General features: G+C 61.7%; 1 protein-coding gene across 3 annotated transcripts; it reads right to left on the reverse strand.

The window, feature by feature from the left end:
* Window positions 1-394: 394 nt before the first annotated feature.
* On the reverse strand, window positions 395-14,661 carry ESPL1 (extra spindle pole bodies like 1, separase). Of its 3 annotated transcripts, none has more exons than XM_065659709.1 (31): window positions 14,612-14,661; window positions 13,264-13,374; window positions 12,058-13,158; window positions 10,841-10,945; window positions 10,555-10,678; window positions 10,202-10,338; window positions 9,773-9,966; window positions 8,774-9,016; window positions 8,433-8,577; window positions 8,090-8,234; window positions 7,852-7,991; window positions 7,612-7,746; window positions 7,405-7,524; window positions 6,525-6,696; window positions 6,212-6,340; window positions 5,942-6,098; window positions 5,489-5,598; window positions 4,106-5,205; window positions 3,672-4,029; window positions 3,411-3,554; window positions 2,735-2,948; window positions 2,447-2,631; window positions 2,218-2,345; window positions 2,022-2,144; window positions 1,775-1,930; window positions 1,526-1,696; window positions 1,340-1,444; window positions 1,130-1,239; window positions 962-1,045; window positions 712-876; window positions 395-614 (listed from the first exon to the last, which is right to left on the reverse strand). In XM_065659709.1, the coding sequence occupies exons 2-31, from the start codon at window positions 13,342-13,344 to the stop codon at window positions 413-415; spliced, it is 6,483 nt and encodes a 2,160-aa protein (XP_065515781.1). In that variant the 5' UTR covers window positions 13,345-13,374; window positions 14,612-14,661; the 3' UTR covers window positions 395-412. The 3 variants fall into 3 exon arrangements, with proteins under 3 accessions (XP_065515781.1, XP_065515780.1, XP_065515782.1); XM_065659708.1 differs by having other exon boundaries at window positions 1,130-1,242; XM_065659710.1 differs by lacking the exon at window positions 1,775-1,930 and having other exon boundaries at window positions 1,130-1,242.
* Window positions 14,662-15,403: the final 742 nt, after the last annotated feature.

Genomic DNA, 15,403 nt, shown 5'->3' on the forward strand with positions numbered 1-15,403 from the left:
ACGTTGGGAGTGTGTGTATGGGGGGGGGGGGGCACATTCCAGCATCCCAAGAACCGTGTCCATCCCATGGGAGGGACATCCAAGGTGCCCCCCCCCCAACAGGAGCAAAGGCTAAACCCAGCAGTGCCATGGCGACAGGGGCCCTGAGCAAGGATGGGGGGAAAGAGTGGGGGCTCCGGGTCCCATCCAGCAGCAGAGGAGGAAGGCAGGAGCCTCAGTGACCTTCCCTGGGGGGGTCCAGCCCTGGGGACTGAGGGCAAATGGGAGAGGGGAACACACATGGGGGGGACACAGGTGAAAGAGCAGCAGCTTTATTGGTACAGAACAAACGCCTAAAAGCACTTCTGTTAAAATAAATAAGACAGACATCCCCCCCCCCCCCCCCCAAGTCCTCAGTGTCCCCCCCCAGCCCTCACTGCAGGCAGACGGGCAGCCCATAGGCAACAGGGGCTGCCCCAATGAGGTACTTGAGTTTGGGGGCTTGACGAGCCTGGGCCATGTAGTCAAGGAGTGGGGCCCCTGAGCCCCCCCTGAGCCAGCCCTCCAGCAGTGCCTGTGCATAGCGATCCATGTCCCGGTCTGTCACATCCCACAGGTTCCCCAGGACGAAGGGGCTGCAAGGGAAAAGGGGCTTAGATCCCACCCTGGGCATGAACACCCCCCTCCACCCCCCCATCAGCCTCACAGAGAGACACCCCCCCCATAACTCACCAGCCAGCCATGATGTACTTGAGGATGATGCCGGAGCCCTCCAGGCTGCCTCTGACGACGAGCAGGGCGCTGCTGCAGCCGAAGAGCAGGGTGACAGCGCGGCATTCCAGCCGGGAGATGGTCTGCCCGTCCAGGAAGCGGGCGCCTGCTCCGTGACCGGCATAGCTACAGGGAGAAAGCATCCCTGGGTGAGCCCTGGTGTCACCTCCTACCCCACAGGGTGGCCCCAAGCAGCCCCAGTGATGCTCACATGTAGAGGTCGTGCTCCAGGAGGGCTGCCTGCATCTGCTCCGGGCTTGGGACAGCTCCTGTCACCCCCTTCCAGCCGGGCTCACTGTGGGAATACTGGTGAGGAAGGCTGGGGGGGCACAGACCACCCCCCCCAACCCCTGCAGCCCCCCAGGCACTGTTCACCCACCTCTCAAACCAGCCCCGGAACCGCTCCTCGGTGCCCTTGAGGTTGCTGTGCGGGTTGAGGACGTAGAAGGTGCTGCTGGGGTTCACGCCACGGCTCAGCACAGACCCTGCCTGCTGCAGGAGGGGGGACACCGGGGGGTCAAGGGCAAGGTTTGGGGGATCCCCCCCACCCCAAGGCTGGGCTACGTGGGGGTCCCCCCCATCCTCTCACCTTCTGTGCCAGGGAGTAGCTGAGCAGGAAGCGCAGGGAAGGGAGCCTGGTGACAGGCACAGCCTTGAGGCACCCCATGCTCTCCCAGGGCAGTTTCTGTAGGTGCTGGGAGACGAGGAGGAGGAAGGTTTGAGCAGGAGGAAGGCTGCAGAGCCAGGAGGAGGTGATGCAGGGCAGGGCTCTCACCTTATCCAGAACCAGGACAAGGGAGCTGCTGCTTTGCTTGGTGCAGGCTTTCTGCTTCTCCACTGCCTCCTGCAAGAGGAGCTGAGCCCGGCGGGGCTCTGCTGAGCAGAGGCTGAAGGCCACAGCTTGGACATCGCAGGGGGAGAGGAGGTCAGCAGCGTTCAGCAGTGCCTGCAGGGAGGAAGAAGAGGGTGAGAGCAGAGGCCAGGTAAGGGCTCAGCTCCCCGGGCTCCTGCCCCAGCCCAGCACCTTGAGCAGGGTGGGATCCGTGTCCCTCCAGCCACACTGGAGGAGCTGGGGGTGCAACCGGGTGGCTTCCTCTGCCAGAGTGGGCTCGGGGCTGGTGGGGAGCAGGACCCCCCTCCAGCAGCCCAGAACCTGCAGCTCCAGGGTCTCGATGAGGCTCTGCAAGAGGTCAGAGTCATGGGGGGGGGGGGGGGGTCTGGACCCCAAACCCTGTTCGAAATATACCCCCATAGGGTGGTTTCCCCCCTACCTTCATCCTGTGGTCCAGCTCGAAGCGGCGCAGCCACCAGTCCTGCTTGTCCGTGCAGGCGTTGGCTTCCTTCTGCTCCTTCTGGATGGTGTCAAAGTCCCTCAGCACTGAGCGCAGCGGGGCCTGGAGAAGGAAGGGAGCAGTGACCCGAGCCCCTGGCATGGCAGGGCTGCCCTTGTCCCATCCCTACTCTCACCTTGGTGAGCGCCGTGGGGATGCGGATGTTCACAGGGGTGCTGCCCTTCTCCAGCCGTGTCAGCAGCAGCGTGTCCCCTATGGAGCCAGGCTGGGTGCTGGCGAGGGTCAATATGCACACAGTCACCCCTGAAAGTCACACCCAGAGCATAAGGACAGCAGCCAAGTGTCACCCAGCACCCTCCTGGGCAATGAGCTGCCTGTGTCACTGGACTCACACCGGCTCTTACCACTGGGGATCTGTTGCAGCTGCATCCCAAACCTGTCCCGCTCCTCAGGCCCCAGCCCCGTGGAGCTGAACATGAAGAGCCTCTCGAGCTCAGCAAGGTGCTGGCTGCGCTGGGCACTGCTCCCCTCCTGCAGGCAGAGCCCCTTGAGCTGCTCGGCCACGTCCCCCACTGACTTTTTCCCTTTGCTGCAGAGGAAAAGGCACTCAGAAGGGGAATAAGCACCCCAAAAGGGCAAGACCCTTCTCTGTGATGCTCTGGGAGTGAAGAGGGGGACACCGAGGGACGCACTGGATCTTCCTGTGGATGACATCAAGCAGTTGGTGGCGGGTGGTGATGGAGAGGGACTCGGAGAGCAGGTATGCGGTGGAGAGGGGGTCCCGGCTGCCCGTGGCCAGAGCCAGGAGGTGGCAGAGCTGGCTGTGCAGGGTGCTGGGAGGGCAGTGGCTGATGCAGTTAAAAGCGTCCTTCAGGAGCTTGAGGACTGTGTCCAGGAAGGAGACATCTGGAAGGGACAAAGCAGGAAGAGCCCAGGGCCGGATCAGTCATGGAAGCTTCCGGCAGTGCACATCAAGTGGTGGTGAGGGGAGCAGAGGGGACAGAGGTGGTGCTCCCAGCACAGTCACCAGCTCCCAGTTGAAGACCAGCATCCCACGTGCAGGAAGCTCACAGGGCAGCCCCATGCTCCCCTTGGTGAGCAGCCTGATGCCCACTCAGGCACTCACCCACTTCCCTTCCTCAGGAAATGGTGAGGAACTGGGATGAAAACCCCACTGTGGGTCAAGATAAAGACACGGATGGGGAGCAGCCCCTCTCACACCTCCTCCTCAGCTCTTTTACCCTCTGCCTGCAGGTTTTAACCATTTTAAGCATGGTTTTGCAGAGCTGCCACCAACATCCACAGGTTCAGCCTTCAGCTTTTTCCCCAGCACCCAAACCTCCCCACCACACCGTGCCGGGTGCTCACCACCAGCTGTAGGCAGGGTGCCCTCCGGGTGCAGCGTGTCCCTGCTGCTCAGGCACTGCACTGCAACGACATCCCCACCAGCCACTTGCTGCTTGTGTTTCCTGCCTGCACCTTCCTGCCTGTGCTGAGACTGCTGCCTCCTGCCTGTGGAAAAAGGGACAGAGATGTCTGGTCCCTGGGACTGATGGGGACAATCCCCTGCAAGTGCATAGAGAGGCATGAAAGCAACACCCCTCCAAACCCAGGGGCAGCCCAGCTCACTTGGGGCTTTGGCTTCTTCCTCAGAGTCCTGCAACACTTCAAAGCTGATCTGAAGCTCTTCCTCCGTCTTCTCTGCCTCCGTGGCCCTGGGAAGCTCGCACTCCTCCTCTGCTCTCTTGCTGGCAGCCCTGCGGGGCGCTCGCTCCCTCCTCTCATCCGTAGCCCCGGCCCTGCAGGTGCCCGGCCGCCCTCTGCGGGGCTGGGCACAGCTCCTGCGGGTGCTGAGCCCCTGCGAGCTCCCCTTGGACCTCGTGGGCCGTGGGGACCGAGCTCTCCCGGAGCAGGAGGGCTTGCGAGAAGCTGAGGGGGTCCCCCCTGCTGCAGGAGCCTCCAGGTCACTGTCATCGCTGAATGTCACCTGGAGCAGAGGGACAGCGGGTGCTGGGGCTGGTGCTGGGCACATGGAGCTGCCCCTCACCTCCCTCCCCACTCACCTGCAGGCGAGTCTTGACTCTCCCCAGCACTCTGGGTGCTCGCAGGAGCTGGGCCTTGCTGCTTGGTGGGGAGGACTCGCTGAAGATGGTGAAGGGGGTCCTGGGGCCCGGGGCTGCGCAGGCCTTGGAGGGGAGACGCGCTCTCTGGTGTGGGGTGCAGGGCACCGTCACTGGCCGGATGACGATGGGAGGCACTTCCGTCTCCAGGTCACTCAGAGCAAACACGTCCTCGGTGCTTGGCACAGCCAAGGGCTTTGTTCTTTGGCTCTTCTTCACTCTGGGCTTGGGCACGGCTGCAGCCAAGGTTGTCTTCTTGCTCCTTTGGGGTTGAGCCTTGGCTGTCTTGAGGGCCTGGGGCACGGCCACCACTTCAGGCTCTGTTGGAGTCAGTGTGGGCAGCTGCTGGCTCCAAGAGCTGGCAAAGATGGCATCCATGGAGTCACCGTGGCAAAACATGGCTGTGGCTTTGGCGAGCAGCAGCGTGGCCCTGGAGACCTCCAGGCTGGGCACGTGGGGCCTGCAGGACACCAAGAACTTCAGCCCTGGCTCCAGCTCCTCTGCCAGCTGGGGGCTGGCCAGGCTCTGCAGGGCCAGTGTGGCATAGCAAGAGGCCACCAGCTCGTGCAGCAGCTCCAGTGCAGGCGGGTCCTGGCTGGTGGAAACGTCCGTCAGCTTGTCCTGCAGCACAGCAGTGAAGCGGGTGGCCACGGCGGCGCAGCGCGGCACCACGGCACGGAGCAGAGCCAGCCCCTTGGCCGTGCTGCCCGCTGCCAGCTCAGCCTGGGCACAGGAGAGGAGCCAGCGCAGGCAGACAGCAGAGAGGCAGAGGTCGGAGCAGAGGCAGCAGGGGCAGGCTGTGGGGTGGCTGAGGAAGGCCGGCCTCTTCCTCCTCGCAGGCTTCAGCTCCGGGGAGGCAGTGAGGGCATCCACCTTCCCTGGCTCACTCACGGTGGCCACAAATGCCAGCGTGGGGCCCTTCAGGAAACCCTCCTCTTCCCCAGGGGGCTCGGAGATGGAGTCCTGCTTCTTCCTGCCCTCCAGTTTGCCCTTCCTGGGCAGGATCTTCACGTGGCCTTGCTGCTCTTTGCTGGTTTTCAACTCTGCAGGTGGAGAGGATGGCTCTTTGGGTCCTCCCTGCTCAGCCCGGACCGCCACAGCCCGAGGAGGGGTGCAGAAGCCAGAGCCAAAGATGCTGCTTTCCCCACCTACACCTTTAGTGGCTGGAGGAGTCACTTGATGAGCCAAAACATGGCTGAGAGTCACCTCCCACCTCTGCACCCGTGATGATGGGGAGCACGTGCACAAGGCAGATCTTTCTGGAGCTGCCTAGGCTTAGGGCTCACCTCCTCCATTGCCCCGCTCCAGCCCAGAGCAGGGACTCACCATTGTCAGGCTCCAGGATGAAGAGAGCCTGCTGCAGGTCCAAGTGGCTCAGCTCCAGCTCGCTCTGCTGCAGCTCCAGCTGGGCCTTCAGCATCAAGAAGGAAGTAGACCTAGAGGGGAAAAACAGCCCTCGAGGGACCACCCCCCAACAGCTCTCACTCCATCCCTAGGGCAGTGTGGGAGGGAAGCTGATGGGCAGTGAGGAACGAGCCCACATCTGACCTGACAAGATGAATTCATGGAATAATGTTCCCCAAAGCAGACGCTTGCTCCAGACCAAGCCGAGAAGGTGCCAAACCCTCCCCACCAGGGCCAGTCCCTCACCAAAGGGACAGACACCAACATCCCCTGCGGGCACAAGGGCAGCTCATCTCTGACCAAGCACCCCTGTCCTGGGTTGAGCCTAGGGCCAAGCCTAGGGCCAGGCTGTTTTCCCCTCCATGGTGAACTCACCACCGCGTGGCCTGCAGTTTCATGGCCAGCTTGACAGCCTCCAAGCAGAAGGCTTTGGCTTTACACACAACCTCCAACCTACTGAGGAGAGCCACGAGGTGCTCCGAGCAGGCCAGCACGTCAGCCAGCACTTGCCACTTCAGCAGCAGGTTGTCCCCTGCAAGGCAGGACAGGAAGGTGACCAGAGCTGCTCCTCACAGAGGCAGGGAAGGAGCCCAACTCTTTGTGGAGGAGCAGCGGGGCTGTGGTCCGCAGGAGTGACCAACTCACCATAATCCACAAACTGCCCATCAGATGCTGTTGACTGACATCCCAGCACGCTGCTGCCCATCAGCAGGAGGATGATGCTGCGGAAGAGCTTCTGGGCTTCAACGAGAGCAGTCTCAGGTGTCTTCCACCCTGTGTGAGGGCAGCTCTGGGTATCAGCATCAAGACCCTCCCCAGCCCCAGCAAATCCCCTCTCCTCACCCCAAACAGGCTGGTCTGGAGAAGGCCAGAGGTAAAACATGTGCATTGAGCTTTGCCCATGGTCCCTGTCAGCCTGGTGCTCAGCAGGAGGCTTTTAACACCCCCAGCAGCTCACCTTGCTCAAAGATCTGCTGCCGGAGCTCCAGTGAGAGGCGGGCAAGGGGGAGGCTCAGGTAGGTGGCCACCAGCTGCAGGACCTGGGCTCGCAGCAGGTACCAGACCTTGGTGACTTTTTGCAGAGCCATGTTCTGGAGCACCTTCAGCAATAGGGAGAGACCCTCTTCAAACTGCAGGGAGAGAAAGAGTCACCATTTGCAGGCCAAGGTGTTTCCATGCCCAAAGTCCCTACACACAGGTATTGAAATGGAGCTCAAAGAAATAGTTTGGGTTGGAAGTGATTTTAAGATCATCCAGTTCCAACCCCCTGCCACGAGCAGGGACCCCTTCCACTGGAGCAGGGTGCTCCAAACCCCTGTGTCCAACCTGGCCTTGAGCACTGCCAGGGATGGGGCAGCCACAGCTCCAACCTGAACTTCCCCTCTTCCAGTCTGAACCCATCACCCCTTGTCCTATCACTCCAGTCCCTGACAAAGGCCCCTTTCCAGCATCTTTATAGCCCCCTTCAGACACTGGAAGGAGCAAAGCAGCATCCATGGAGCCTGGACAGCAACCTGAACTTCCCCTGTTTCACTTTGAACCCATCACCCCTTGTCCTGATACAGTCCCTGATGCAGGTCCCTCTCCAGCATCTTTGTAGCCCCCTTCAGACACTGGAAGCTGCTCTGAGGTCTCCACAGAGCTTCTCTTCTCCAGCCCCAATGTTCTCAGCCTGGTTTCTATGGGAGCTGCTCCAGCCCCTGATCACCCTCATGGCTTCCTCTGGACTTGCTCCAACAGCTCCATATCCTTATGTCGAGGACACAGCAGCTGCTGCAGCCTCCTGCTGGCCTTCAACACTGCTCTTCTGATGCAGAAGAAGCCTTGCAGGAGCTCACCTGCTGGGTGACACAGCACAGGTGGCTGCGCAGCAGGAGGCAGCTCTGCTGCAGCACCACATAGGAATTGTCGCTGCTGTCGGCTTTCTGCAGGCAGGACTCTGTCTCCTCCAGGAAGAGCTGGAAAACACCACAGCAACATGAGGGCTGCAGCCACAGGTAAGGCTGGGCTCAACTCATGGCCCCTTCCCTCCCTGCCAGCCTTACCTGGGCATAGCTGGGGCATTCCAGCTGGAAGAGCAGCTTGGTGACCTGGCACAGGGCACTGGCCGTGCCCAGGCTGTCTCCAAGTGCGCTGCACAGGGCTTTGACCAGGAGGTAGCTCTCCAGGGCTTGCAAGGGCTGTGGGCAGAGAACACCCCCAATTACACTCAGAGACCACCTTGGAGGGGCTCTGTGAGCCCGGGGAGGCTGATGTCCCACCAGCCTCCTCCCCAGCAGCGTTACCTTGGCCATCAGCTTGTAGAGAGCTGCCAGAAGGCGCAGGGAGGCTACAGTCTGCTCAGGGCTGCGCACAGCTGGGATGCCTGGGGCTGCCAGGAGCTGCTTCCACAAGGCAAAGGCGTCATCCAGGTTTTTGGACAGAGCTGAGGGCACACCACAGGTCTGAGACACCCTGATCTCAAACCAGGTGCTTCCAGACAAAGCCTCTTCACAAAGGGCCCAAACCCTCCAGTGTCCTCACCAGTCTCTGTCTCCAGGTTGAAGGAGATGCCGTCATACAGAAACTCTTCCTCCAGCAGCCTGCCTTCGTAGTTGAGATCATTGGGCTCAAAGTCTTCTGTGTGCTTCAGCCCTTGAGCTTTGGCTCTTTGCTCCCTCTCTATGTTCTGCAGAGGCAGAGAAGGCAGCATGTTAAGAGACACCAACAGGCTTTCCAGCAGGGTCTGGGTGGCTTTTGGTGGCCGTGGTGCAGAGCTGAGCATTGCCAGCAAGGCTGAGGAGAGCACCCAACACATGCATGGAGCCCCAAGGCATTTCCAGATCTGGATCCGGATGCATTCTGGCATCCCACAGCCCCAGCCTACCTTCTCCAGCTTGGACTCCAGGGTGCAGATGTAGAGCCAGAGCAGAGCCTGCGCCTGGTCATCGAGGAGCTGGTCCTGGTTCTGGGTGCTCCTGGGCACCAGCTCCAGCAGCCTCAAGGCTTCCTGGACAGAGTCCAGGGAGGAGCTGCCAGAGAGAGGGGTTAGAAACTGCCTTCGACCCACAGAACCCCTGGAGCATTGGAGGGCAGGGACCCCAAACAGTGCAGAGTCAGAGCAGTACCACTCCAGACCCTTAAAACTGCCCTTGAGGGCCCTCAAATGCTCCTTGGGGGCTCCCAGGGACCCTGGGAGATGATCCCAGTATTCCGGTGTGTACCCACCACTCTGTCTGCTGGGAATAGCTGTGGTAGCACAACACTTGGGCCAGCTCTGTGAGGCCAACAGCTCGCTCGTGCAGGCGGCCGCTCTCCTCCGAGCACAGCTCCAGCAGGTCACACAGGACGTTGTAGCGCTCCTGCCCCGTGTCCGCTCGCACGGTCTTGTAGGCCTTCAGCTCCGCAAAGAGAACGGTCACCAAGGTCTCCGTGTCCAGGCTGTGCCCCTTCAAGCCGTCCTTCAGGGTCCTAGGGGAAATGGGAGCTGTAGGTGGGTGTGGGGTTGAGGCCCGAGGCCTTGGGAGATGTGCTGAAGGGAGCAATGAGTGCAGGACCCTGATGTGGGTGGCCTCAGCAGGGTGGAAGAGGGGGTGATGCTGATTTGTCATAGTCCTGTTATGCCCCTGGGTGCCAGGGATGCAGCCAAGACTCTCATTATCTCTCATTTACACACCAAATACAGCAGGATGAGAAAGCAGCTGCCCAACCTGTGACCAAAGCCAGCAATTTGACTCCAGCCTTACCTCCACTTCTCAAAGTATAAATTGGGCATTTGAGCTTCCTGATGAGGATATGACCCCACCAAGTCCAGGGGCTTGATCCTCTCTCCTCCCCAGAGCAGGGACACCTCTTGGGTGAGATTTGTGCCTCAACTCTACTGGATGGCACCCAATGAAACTAAGTTCAACGAATTACCACGTGGTCTAACTTGTTTTCTTGTTCAGTTACTTGTTGGCTAGTTTGAATTTTAGCTCTAATGCAGTTAGTGAATCTATCAATGGCAATTCCAAATCTGTACTCCTGTTGCTTCCACAAACAGTACCGTGCATCCATAATCACGATGGGATTTAGAGTGTTGAACTGGTTACAATGAGACATGAAGCCCTCAGCCCCTCTGACACCTGGGACTGGCTAGGGCTCTGCACACTGCAGTGGTCTCACAGGGAGAAGCAGCACCACAGTCCCAGCATGGGGACAGCTCAGGACACCCACCCCAGGTCTTACCTTAAGCGCAGCTCCTCATGCCCCTGCTTCCCAGCCTCGGATTTGACTCGGACCCAGAGGGAGATGGGCTCTGTCAGTAGGTCCCCAGCGCGGCCCCGCAGCGCCAGCAGCCACTGCTCCACACAGGCCATGGCCCTCCCTGGGCAGCCCAGCTTGCGGTGGCTCTCAACCTGCAGCCTGAAGCACTTGTGCAGCTGCAGGGAGAGCAGAGGGAACAGGATTCAGCCTCCCACAGGAGCAAACTCACTGTGTTCCATGTCCCATCCTCCAGTTTCCTTCTAGGCAAAGGGAAGGCAGAGGCAGAGGCAGGGAAGCGGAATTGTTCCAGGAGCAAAAGCTGGTGCCATCCCCTCCTCTGCTCCCCTGGCACTGGGACCAGATTGCCCAGTTCAGCCCTGTTACTGCTGGAAGCATCAGGCAAGCACTTACCCTCTCCGCGGGTATCTCTGGACATGCATAGGCATCCAGTGCCTGCAGCCCCTTGCAGAGGGGCTCACAGATGGAGCTGGCCTCCTCGTGAAGGTTCTGGCTGTAGAAGATGTACGCCAGCTTGAAGGTGCACGACACTGCACAAGGCAAAGCCGGCCATTAAAGATGTGCTGGAGAGAGAAGGACCCTCTCCTTGTCCAGCCAGGGACTGTCACCCCCTGCCCAACCCCACCAGCCACGTCCTGTGCGCGGCAGAGAACCCCCTGGGGACACAGACACAGAGTTCTGTGACTGTGGTTGACCCAAACCATGGCCAAGGAGCCAGGTTTGCTGCCACCCCCCACAGCACTGACCGGTGGCATCCAGGTACTTGGCTTGCTCGTCCTCAGGGAGCCCCTCCAGTGCCTCCAGCATCCACTCCACGCTCCTCCTGCAGCCCACTGCGAGCTGCTCCAGGCCTGGCCAGCCCTGCAATGGCTGTGGGGAGAAGGGACTGGCAAGAAGCTGCCAAGGACCCACAGCCCACACAGAAGCCCCTTCCAACCCCACCAAGGTCCCCTCTGAAGGGAGAAGCTACCCAGTACCACAAAGGTCTCACCGATCCCCGGTGCCAGAGACTGTCCCCTCCACCCCCAGTACCTGGGAGCACTGGAGGGCATCATAGGCCACGTTGGCAAAGAGCTGGAGGCTGCGGTACAGGAGCTGCTTCACCATCAGCTTCTGTTTGACACTCTCAGGAGGAACCTGTGGCAGGCAGGGAATCAGAGACCAGGTTGGGTTGCTGTTCTGGGTTCAGCAGTAGCAGTTATTTTTCTCCTTAGTAGCTAGTGCAGTGCTGTGTTTTCATTTTTTGGCCTGGGAACAGCACTGATAACACCGATGTTTTCAGTTGCTGCTCAAACATTCGGTCTGACCAAGGACTTTCTGAGCCTCATGCTCTGCCAGGGAGGAGGGGAAGCTGGGAGGAAGCAGAGACAGGACACCTGACCCAAACTGACCAAAGAGGTATCCATACCACAGCACGTCATGCCCAGGATGTAACGGAGTTACCCAGAAGGGCAGGGACTGCAGGGTTGGAGGAGGTATCGGTCGGTGCTCGGCTGGGGGGAGTGGGGCAAGTTATTGGTTGGCTGTTGAGGTGTTGTATTCTCTTCCCTTGTTATTTCCTTTATCATTACTATTATTGGTGGTAGCAGTGGTGATTTGTGTTATACCTTAGTTATGAAACTGTTCTTATATCAACCCGTGGGAGTTGCATTCTTTTTGATTCTCCTCTCCGTCCCTCCAGGAGCAGGAGGAGGGCAAGAAGGGGGAGCGAGTGAATGAGGTTTGTCGTTGGGTTTAAACCACGACAGTTGCAAAGGATCTTAAGACCATCCAATTCCAACCCCCTGCCACGGGCAGGGACCCCTTCCACTGGAGCAGGGTGCTCCGAGCCCCTGTGTCCAACCTGGCCTTGAGCACTGCCAGGGATGGGGCAGCCACAGCTTCTCTGGGTACCCTGTGCCAGCGCCTCAGCTTCTCTGGGTACCCTGTGCCAGCGCCTCAGCACCCTCACAGGGAAGAGCTTCTGCCTTAGCTCCAACCTGAACTTCCCCTCTTCCAGTCTGAACCCATCACCCCTTGTCCTATCACTCCAGTCCCTGACGAAGGCCCCTTTCCAGCGTCTTTATAGCCCCCTTCAGACACCGGAAAGAGCAAAGCAGCATCCATGGAGCCTGGACAGCACCAGGCAGTGTTGCTGAGAATGGGGGTGCTGGAGACACTCCACTGACAGATTAAGGGGAGCATCAAGCTTGGAGCAGGCGCTCACAGAGGCTCTGATGGACCACGCTATCTGCTCACCCCAGCCTTACCCTCTCCAGCAGCCTGTGCAGGACACGGCAGCTCCCCTCGGTGAAGGCACAGAGGTCAAACACATCTCCCCAGCCAAAGGGCTGCTGCTTGCTCCTCTTCATGCACTCACTGAGGGTGGAGCTGACGAACTGGCAGCTCTCAGCCAGCACCAGGAGGAACCGCTCCGAGACCGCTGCCACGTCCCTGAGAGCTGCTGCAGCCTGGGAGAAGAGCGGCTCTGCCGGGCAAGCATCAGCAGCCAGAGCCTGGCTCAGCTGCACCCCGGTCTCCAGCAGGGCCAGGGGGGCACTGAAGGACTTCAAGGAGCTGCTGCTGGCCCCCAGGAAGCTCCTTGCTTCCTTCACTGCCTTCTTGGCCTCCCTGTACTGGCTGCCCCTGCAGAGGTGCCGGCACTGCTCCTGGGTGAGCTCGAAGAAGCAGAGGGATTGCTGGAGGCTTGGTGGCTCCGTCGCCTCCTTCCTCAGCACTGCGAGCAAACAGTCCCCGAGCTGCTGGGCGAGGAAAGCTGAGGATGGCTCCCGCTGGGCCTCGTACAAGGCAGCGGCAGCAGCAGCCTGCTGGGCTGTCTGGGAGGTGAAGAAGGGAGGCTGCAGCGGGGACAAAGTCTCCCCATCCTCCTCCAGCAGCAGGAGGAAGCGCAGGGCTCGCAGGCGGACCAAGAGGACAGCTTGAGCCTCCTCCTGCGGCCAGTTGGGCTCTGCCAGTGAGGAGCCCCCTCTCCAGAGCAAGCCGAAGCTGCTGTAGGCGATGGCCTTGAAGTCCTTGGAAGGTGCCTGGTCCAGGCGGGAGGCCAGGAGCCGGGCTCGGAGGAGCTCAGCCGCCCTCCAGCAGGCCCCGCCGGCCCGGGCGGCCGTGTTCCGCAGGAGGTGGTACAGGATCTTCTCCAGGTAGAGGGGGGCAGGCTGCGGCACGGCGCTCACGTAGCCCTGGCAGGCGGCCTCGGCCACGCTCAGCAGCCTGCCCGTGCTGGCCGGGCTGCCCCCAGCCTTGCCCATCTGCTCCACGCACACCCGCAGCACCTGGTCGCAGGCCTGGCTCCTCCGCAGCCACGAGGCCTGGCTGGTGCCAGAGGCATGGCCCAGGGCTGGCGAGAGGCGTTCCTGGGGATGGGGAAGGTGTCAGACCACAGCACAGGGCACCCCCGAGAGGGTTCTCCCCTCCACAGCTCCAGCAGCAGAGACCCCCCCCCCCGGCCCCCTGCTCACCCAGAGCTGGGCCAGCAGCAGCTCGATGCCCTCCCAGTTGTCCCTCGGGGCAGCAGGATCAGCTCCTTTGAGGTGCTTCATTCCTGACACCAGGGCAGCAGCTCGGGGGGGCTGGAGCAGGACAGGCAGCGAAAGGAGTAAGACCCCCATGACGCTCAGACCCCCCCCCCCCAGCCAAGCCCAGCCCCACTCCCCACCGCTTGCAGCCTCCTTTCCCCATTCTCTGGCCCCCACAGAGCAACCAGCCCCATTCACAGCCCCTTTGGGGACTTCAGCTCCCTCCCCACCCCAAGCCCCATTCACAGCCCCTTGGGAGGGGGGGTGCCAGCTCCCACCATCCCCTCTCAAACCCCCTTGGGGGTCCTCAGCTCCCCCCAGCCCCACTCACAGCCCTTGCGGGGGGGGAGCTCAGATCTCTCCATCCCCTCTCACAGCCCCTTGGGGGTCCTCAGCTACCCCCGCCCCTCTCAACCCCCCTTGGAGGACCTCAGCTCCCTCCATCCCTTCTCACAGCCCTTTGTGGGGGTGAAGCTCAGATCCCTCCATCCCCTCACAGCCCCCTGGGGGGGCTTCAGCTCACCCCAGCCCCAGTAACAACCCCTTGGGGGGGGGGCTCAGCTCCCCCCAGCCCCTCTCAAAACCCCTTGGAGGTCCTCAGCTCCCCCCAGCCCCATTCACAGCCCCTTGGGGGGGGTCAGCTCCCCCCCCAGCCCCTCTCAACCCCCCTTGGAGGACCTCAGCTCCCTCCATCCCTTCTCACAGCCCTTTGGGGGGGTGAAGCTCAGATCCCTCCATCCCCTCACAGCCCCCTGGGGGGGCCTCAGCTCCCCCCAGCCCCATTCACAGCCCCTTGGGGGGGGGGGCTCAGCTCCCCCCAGCCCCTCTCAAAACCCCTTGGGGACCCTCGGCTCCCCTCAGCCCCTTGGGGGACCTCAGCTCCCTCCATCCCCTCTCAAACCCCCTTGGAGGTCCTCAGCTCCCCCCAGCCCCATTCACAGCCCATTGGGGGGGGGGTCAGCTCCCCCCAGCCCCTCTCAACCCCCCTTGGAGGACCCCAGCTCCCTCCACCCCTTCTCACAGCCCTTTGTGGGGGGGGAGCTCAGCTCCCTCCATCCCCTCACAGCCCCTTGGGGGGCCTCAGCTGCCTTCACCCCCTCTCACAGCCCCTTGGGGGGGGGGGGGGGGGGGGTCAGCTTCCCCCCCCCCCCCCGCCAGCCCCTCCCAAACCCCCTTGGCGGAGCTCGGCTCCCCCCATCCCTTCTCCCAGCCCCTCGGGGCTTGCTCAGCTCCCTCCCAGCCCCGCAGGGGGAACCCCAGCTCCCACCCGGGCCCCATCCCGGGCCCTCACCCGCTCCCGCTCCGCCGCCACCGGGTGTAGGCCGCGCCGCGCGCCCCGTTCAAACCACGGCCGCAGCCAATCAGCGCGAGGTGTCGTCGTCGTCGCCCCCCCCCCCCCTCCCCGCGCGGGGCACGCCGGGAGTTGTAGTCCGGGCTCGGGTGCACACGCACGTGGCGCCGCCGGTCATATGATGGGGGGCGAGGGACACGAGGACCCCGGGGTGACCCCAGGGTGCTGAGGGAGGGCGTTGGGGGTGTCTTGGGGCTGGGGGGGGCCAGGATGGGGTGTGTGTGGGGGGTCAGAACGGTGGGGGGTGGGATTCTCAGGTCAGGGAGCGGGGCTGTTTGGGGATATTTTGGGTGTTTTTAGGGTCATGGAATGGTCTGGGTTAGAAACGACTTTGAAGATCAGTCCTTAAGAGGTTTAAGGCTCCAGGAAGACCTCAGAGCAGCTCCAGAACCTAAAGGAACTACAAGAAACCTGGAGAGGGGCTTGGGACAAGGGCCTGTAGGGACAGGCCAAGGGGAATGGCTGGAACCTGCCCGAGGGGAGACTGAGCTGAGCTCTTAAGCAGAAGCTCTTCCCTAGGAGGGTGCTGAGGCGCTGGCACAGGGTGCCCAGAGAAGCTGTGGCTGCCCCATCCCTGGCAGTGCTCAAGGCCAGGTTGGACACAGGGGCTTGGAGCACCCTGCTCCAGTGGAAGGGGTCCCTGCCCATGGGTGAGCTTTGAGGTCCCTTCAGCCCAAACCAGTCTGGGATCCTATGATCTCCCCAAGCCTGAACCCCTATTCTGGGCCGCAG

The sequence above is a fragment of the Lathamus discolor genome, chromosome 23 (genome assembly GCF_037157495.1).
Source record: "Lathamus discolor isolate bLatDis1 chromosome 23, bLatDis1.hap1, whole genome shotgun sequence".
In the NCBI taxonomy this organism is placed as follows: Eukaryota; Metazoa; Chordata; class Aves; order Psittaciformes; family Psittacidae; genus Lathamus; species Lathamus discolor.

Excerpts from the sequence above, each read along its gene's own strand:
- ESPL1 (XM_065659708.1), bottom strand. The coding sequence starts at position 13,344 with ATGAAGCACCTCAAAGGAGCTGATCCTGCTGCCCCGAGGGACAACTGG. Across the intron at positions 8,235-8,432 it reads TGGAGTCCAAGCTGGAGAAG|AACATAGAGAGGGAGCAAAG; the intron begins GTAGGCTGGGGC and ends CTGCCTCTGCAG. Across the intron at positions 5,599-5,941 it reads AAACTGCAGGCCACGCGGTG|GTCTACTTCCTTCTTGATGC; the intron begins GTGAGTTCACCA and ends TTTCCCCTCTAG.